The sequence below is a fragment of the Oreochromis aureus genome, linkage group 6 (assembly GCF_013358895.1).
Source record: "Oreochromis aureus strain Israel breed Guangdong linkage group 6, ZZ_aureus, whole genome shotgun sequence".
Lineage (NCBI taxonomy): Eukaryota > Metazoa > Chordata > Actinopteri > Cichliformes > Cichlidae > Oreochromis > Oreochromis aureus.
Genome location: NC_052947.1, coordinates 27,932,745 through 27,939,690, shown reverse-complemented (window position 1 = coordinate 27,939,690; position 6,946 = coordinate 27,932,745). Strand labels below are relative to the sequence as shown.

Below are 6,946 nucleotides of genomic sequence, written 5' to 3'. Positions count from 1 at the left end.
TAAAGGCCTACTAATTGTATTCAGGTGTGTTGCAACAGGGACACATGGAAAAGTTTCAGGACACCGGCCATCATGGACTAGAGTTTGAGACACCTGAACTAGAAAAAAAACTCCCAAAAGCAGATGAAACACAGAGGATGACAAGCGGACAAACCAGCAACAAAAAGAGGGAGACACAGGGCTTAAATACACAGGCAGGACAACGAGAGGATGGGGAACAGGTAGGAAAGCAGCTGGGACAAATCAGACATAACGAGACAAAGGAAGCAAAGCAGAATACACTGACATAGGACAAGGACTATCAACTAAAACAGGAAGCATGAGACATTCACAAAGACGCAGACTCGACACAGAAACGTGGAAACATGACAGACTCTGGAACAGAGGAAACATGAAGCACAGAGGGAAAAGTAACTAGACGTGGAACACAGGGAAAAGAGAAAGACAAAAAACTAAGACTAAGCATGCAACACACAGAGAACAGAAACAACAGAAACCTAGAAACCAGGAAGTATAAATATAATACAAACAGAAAAAAAAGAGTTTAGTATTGAAGGAAAGAAGACTTCCCGGGAAGCTTTGCAGGGTAAGGCTAAGTGACTGAGAAGATAGTACCCACCAGGAAGCAGAGTTGGAAGCCTACAGAGAAGCCTTTCAGGATGCCAGTGTCTGGTGCCCAAGGAGGAGCCAGCAAGGACGAAGGCTACAGCTTAGTTGCCGACTGGCGTCTGCAAAGGAAGTGTAATTCTTCCAGGGGCTGTCTATCAAATGCAATGAAGCAACTGGCCGTCAGTGGCAACGAAGGAGACTCTGGAGGCTGGTGGTGACCCTAACCCATCAGAGACTTGGCAGGAAACCAGCACTGGAGGAAGAGAACATCAGGATCAAGCGACACAAGACAAATATAGCAACAGTGCACCTGCTCTGAGTCTGCCTTTTGGGTCCAGTCTGCGGACCCATAGGTGGTAGAAGTACAGATACTAGTGTAAAAATACTTCAATAAAAGTTCAGCAGCAGTTGGACTTTTGGCTAACAACATACATTGTGAAAATCTGCACACAAACAGTTTGTGTGTTTGCTGATGTTTGTTAAGCAAATAGAAACGTTGCATTTGAAATTACAGTACCTGCCACTTAAAAATCATTACTCCCTTTATGTTCGCTCATCCTCTATAGGGCTAGCTAGATGCTGAAGTACTGCAACTTACAGAGACCTGCACTCATTCCGGTGTTGTGTCAAAGAAAAATCAAAAGGCAAAACAAAAAAGAGCCCACTTTAAACCCTGACTATTGAACACATTTTTTTTCTTGCCTCTTTCATCTCTTTTTATTACTGTTGATGCTCAAATCGGTTTGATGTTTAAAGGCACACTGATGTAAAATAATAACCCCCTCAAATCAAAACCAAAAGGATAGATATCTGAAAATTCTACTTATGTACAGTAACAAAGTATTTGTAGAAGGAAGATGAGACAGAGACGAGAAGGCAAGAGTACTGGAAGAATTATGGCTTGCTCAGCCATCTCCAATGACATAGCAAAAGCTCCCTGATCAAGGAGCTTTTGCTAAGAAGATGAGAAAGAAAAAAATAGAAAAAATAATGAAAATATAGTTATAGTATAAATATTGTTTGAAACAGATACTGGTGATTTTAAAATAAGCAAGTTACAATCGTAAGTAAGTTATAATTGTTGTACTGTTCTATTTATCTGACTGAATCACATGACTGGTCGAAATTTGTCGGAAAGAAATAAACACAAACAGTGGAAAAATATTGTTTATCATTAAAAATCTTTCAATCCCAAACACGTACATAAATACACCCCGGCCCAGTTACACAAGCACACCCTACCATCCCAGCACATCCTCCGTTTCCCCAAGCACACTTTCTTCCAACTGACCAGTCAATCAATCTTTCCAAAGGGTATTTATATCATTCACACAAACCTTCATTACACTCAGGACATGATCATTAAGACATTGTTTTGCTCTCTCCTATTTCGCCACTAGATGTCACTGAAACAAAGCTTTGAATGAATGAACCTATTTTTAATACAGTTGATGAAGTGGTTCAATACTGGCTCATGACTTCATTTTCACATCACTACAGTTAAGAAAAAAAAAAAAAAAAAAGATTCTCTTTCTGTCCTTGATGATTGCTGCACCCAGCAGCACAGCAGAATATAAGCATCGTGAGGGGGAAAAGTTGTGATAGTTTCTATATAATTCTATACATATTAGAGATTGGACGTGATCGCTACTGCTTATCAAGTCCTTGAGCAATGTGTGCTTGATGTCACGTTCAAAACCTCACAGATTAACTATCCCATTTAACATTTGCAATTATTTTATTCATTGGAGAAAAAGACGGTATCAATGTTTTTTAGTAAACCTAAAACAACCGTGGTTGCAGTAAAAGGTCGCTTGGGTGCACAAGAACTAATTAATGTTGAGGAATTTAAGTATTTGGGAGTGCTACTAGACTCGAAATTATCCCTTTAAAAAACATGTTAAAAATTTAGTGAAAACTGTAAATGTTAATATACGGAACTTTAGACATATCCACACATCATGAACAGACACAGCAGCGATTACATTCCTGTACTCTGTGATACTGGCTCATATTGAATACTGTATTACAAGTTGGTCCCATACTAGTCTCGCTGCTATTGGGCCAATCGAAGTATGCGAGTGATGGCAAGCCACACATGGTAAGCTCCACACCTCACCACCAGTTGATTCACTTTAGTTTACTTTGCAGTCACTACCTTAAATGTAATTCTACTTATTATCCAATATCGTTTATTAATTTATTTTTTCATTACACCTTCCAGTGTTCCAATGGTGTGCACACATATTAACACTGCAAGGTCAAAGTTCTGTTTTATGTTATATTTATACATCTTTCTTAGTTTGAGTTACCTGGGGTTTGGCTTCTCCTTCCTGGCTGGCAAAAAGTGTGGCAAAGGGAGAGCTGAAGTACCACTGGCAGCCTAATTGGATGAAACCACATGCTCCATTGCCTGGGGCGGGTGTTCAAGTTTGTTTAATTGTTTTCTATTAGTTGGTTATGTGGCAGCCATTTTTTACCATTTGTGTGTCATTTGGTTTGGCTAAGCCAGTATTTAATAATAATAATACTTTATTGATCCCCGTGGGGAAATTCCTTGTTTTACTCTGTATTTGACCCTTTCACTCAGTGGGCAGCCACTAAGCAGGTGCCTGGGGAGCAGTGTGTAGGGACGGTACCTTGCTCAGGGGTACCTCAGGGTAGCCGTTCAGTGGATTCAAACCCCCAACCTTCCGATCATGGGGCGACCACTCTACCTACTGAGCCATCCCTGCCCAAGTTCCCCTGTGTGTCATTTCAGACACGTTTTGTGTTACACACAACTTAGTATAAACATACAGAGACACTATTTACAGATCATGTGACAAGGAGAAAAACACGACTTAATTTACATACATCTATAGTTTGATTTACTTGCATGTATGGATTGGATGGGTTGTTACTGACAGAATTTTATTTCAATAATACCTTTAGAAATATGTTTACTCAGAAAATTGGTGATGTCTTCAATACTTATTTTTCCCGCTGTAAGTGTCCACTGCTTTCTGTTCAGCTTCATTTCATGGCTCTGTGTTCTGCAGTATTTGTTGGGTGTGGATGTTAAGTTATGGAGAAACTCTCTTCTCACATACCCAGAATTGTCCATTGGAACATGGTGCATCATTCCAGCTGTCTTCTGCATTGTAATTATCTATCTCTCCACAATTTTGCTGTGTGCCACCATTTGGCTCACCATTCCTCCGATTCCAGTAGCTGAAATACAGATAAAATTATAAGAATTAAACTCAACAATTCAGTCAGTCTTTTGTTTTCAGTAAGCTATTAACCAAATTAATTTTGTTAAAGTACACAATAACACAAAAATACTTTATGGACAAGAGACAGATTTTATTTTTATTTCAACCTTGTGCTCGTTCGAGTCCCATCCACCCATTTCCATGTCCCCTCTGTCTGTGAGTCAGTCAGTCCAATCCACAAATTCTTCTTGAACTGGTTCACAAAGTTCTTTTTTAGAAAGAGAGAAATGAAATGTAAACATGCAGAACTTAAAGTGATGCATCAGAGTATCAGCTGTTTTCATTCTTTGGTCTACACACATCTGTATTATGTTTGAACACACACACAAACCTGTTCCTCTCGGCTGTTGATAATCATCAGGTCTGCACCTTTTTGAAGACAGTCTTGTCTGCTTTCTTCCCAGGATTTCCTCACCGAAGACACTTGGTACAAACTATTACTGAAGGCCACCCAGTTTTCTCGACAATCTGTTTAAGAAAAACAGAAGGAGTGTGTAAGAAATATATATTTTATCAAATGATTTTGCCTGACTCAGCAATCGTTACTGAACATTGAAAATAAGGAGAGACTCTAGGTTTTGTCCAAAGTCCACTTCTCAGAAGGCTTCATGGTGCTTTAGTAATTTCTAGCATAACACACACTGTGAACTGAAACTGCAGTATTAAAATTTCTGTCATTGGTTCGGTGTCTTTCACAACTAAATATGGAAATAAAAAACAGCTGAGACATACTGGTTGAAGTTAAAGATAAAAATGAAGAGAATTTTTTTTTCTTGTCTACATGGATTAAAGCACCAGTATGAACTATATCTAAATAGACTTTTAACGTATGAAATATTTATATATTCATATTAAGCTCAATTTACATTTAATTCTAGGTTTCACTGAGGCTTTCTTTTTCAATAGTATGGAACTGTCCAGATGTTATTATGGTGGAAGGTGATACTGAATTTCACTTTTCAAGTCTTAGCCAGTATCGTTAACGCTGTGTTTCAATAATGCATTAAATGAGAAAAAAAAAACAACAACACTGTCATGTACTTGAGTGTTAACTTCAAATGTAGAGGCAAAAATTTCTGTACGACATAAAATGGAAACAAATAGTTACCTTGAAGCTTTCTCTGAAGATAGTCTCTATTTTTGGTCATGTCTTCAAATCTTGTCTGGAGCTGGTCTCTCTCTTTAACTTTGTTGTTGTAACTGGTCAGCAATTGGTTCTTTTCAGTTTTCAAGTTGTTGTAACTGGTCAGTAACTGTTCTCGTTCCGTTGTCAGGTTGTTGTAACTGGTCAGCAATTGGTCCTTTTCAGTTTTCAAGTTGTTGTAACTGGTCAGTAACTGTTCTCGTTCGATTGTCAGGTTGTTGTAACTGGTCAGCAATTGGTCCTTTTCAGTTTTCAAGTTGTTGTAACTGGTCAGTAACTGTTCTCGTTTGATTGTCAGGTTGTTGTAACTGGTCAGTAACTGGTTTCTCTCGCTGGTCAAGTTGTTGTAAAGCCTGTGTAGCAACACTGTGTCCATTTCCCACTGAGATTTGCCTTGGGTGACTGTAGGACATGCCAATATCAAATAAAAAACATTGCTTGTGAGGTTTTTAGCATGCTAATTACATATTCCTTGTACTCACAGAGAAAAACCACAGTTATAGATCCAATCAGGAGGAAAAGACACAGCAGACCCAGAAGAATCACAGCAGCTCTGCAGTAACTCTTCTTTACAAATTCAGAACCTGGAGGTAGAAGTTTATATTTGTTACATGTCTAAAGGTGAAGAATATTTATATCCTTATATAGTTTATCATAACATAAAATACTATTTTCTCTACAAAGTAATATATGAACTTCTGCTCTTGAAATCAACATCTGACCAGAAAGAAGCAAACTTGTTTCTGGGTGATTATGGCTGTGACACAAATACTGTGATTGTCACACAGTGTTTTATTGTATTATTTTCTCTTTTGAACTTAGAATCCGACAACCACAGACCACAGTATAAATTAAAACTAACACTGCAACTAATAAAAACCAATGTTTTTTTGGTTTATTAAACTATAAAAACTGAGTTGAAATAAACACACACATGTGTTTGAGCCTGTCCTGAATTAAAAACAAAAACAAAAATTCAATCAAAATTATGGGCTAAGGGCCACCTGTCAACTATTCATTTCAGCACAATCAAATAAAGATAAAAATACCTTAAAATATAAATCTTTAAAAGTAAAAACAAAACATCCAAAACTACAGTAACTTTGCAGCAAACTGGACCCTACATCTGCCTGGTATTAGTTTTACTTTTTGTTTTATTTGTGCACAATAATTCATCAACATATCAATGTAGTATCTAAATCTAATATGTTTACTTGTTTTTGTTTATTACCTGGGAGTCCAAGTCCAGTCGTTTCACATTGCACAGTTTGACTCATTTCATCATCGATAGAATTGTCTTCTGAAGTTTCTACCAGCCTTCTCAACTTTATGTTGCTACCTGATACGTCCTCCATGCCCATATAGGCTTGATCCATGATTTTATTTGTATTGCTGGTTCAGTTGGGTCCTTTTATATCTGAGGCAATCTGCATTTTGTGAGCATGTGAACTGTGTAAAAATCCACTGGCACAAGCAATTCTTTATTTAACAGGAAACTGAGAGCTAGAGGAATGAAATTGTCATGCTGCTTTCATTTCCCTGAATCCTGACACACCTCAGGACTGTTGTTGGGTTATGACTGCATTTGTCTTTGCTTTTGAATACACAGACAACAGTCACTACAGCCCTAATCCAACTGAAACCAATTACTGTATGTCGTACTTGGAGTACAAGTAGAACAGTAGAAATGACCACTGCATGGTAGTTCATTTGTACACATGCTGGCATCAAAACACTTTTGGTCCCTTCATTAATTGACACCAACAGATCAAGCTAAAAATCAAATTTGAAGAAGTGCTTCTGCTATGAAACACATCCATCATAACCAGGGTACCGCTGAAAATACTGGGTTTGCTGGTAATGCAATTAATGCCTGAGAATCACAGTTTTGAATTTGAATACCCGATCTTGCGTTGTGGTTAGTTCTTCAGAAGAT

The 6,946-nt window shown here is 37.9% G+C and overlaps 1 protein-coding gene across 1 annotated transcript; it reads right to left on the bottom strand.

Annotated features, from left to right (window-relative positions):
• Positions 1 to 561: 561 nt before the first annotated feature.
• On the bottom strand, positions 562 to 6,486 carry LOC120440743 (CD209 antigen-like). Its single transcript, XM_039613935.1, has 7 exons — positions 6,242 to 6,486; positions 5,493 to 5,594; positions 4,975 to 5,412; positions 4,198 to 4,334; positions 3,974 to 4,074; positions 3,702 to 3,822; positions 562 to 862 (listed from the first exon to the last, which is right to left on the bottom strand). Exons 1-7 carry the CDS (start codon positions 6,384 to 6,386, stop codon positions 830 to 832), a joined length of 1,077 nt encoding a protein of 358 aa, XP_039469869.1. The 5' UTR covers positions 6,387 to 6,486; the 3' UTR covers positions 562 to 829.
• Between the last annotated feature and the right edge of the window lie 460 nt (positions 6,487 to 6,946).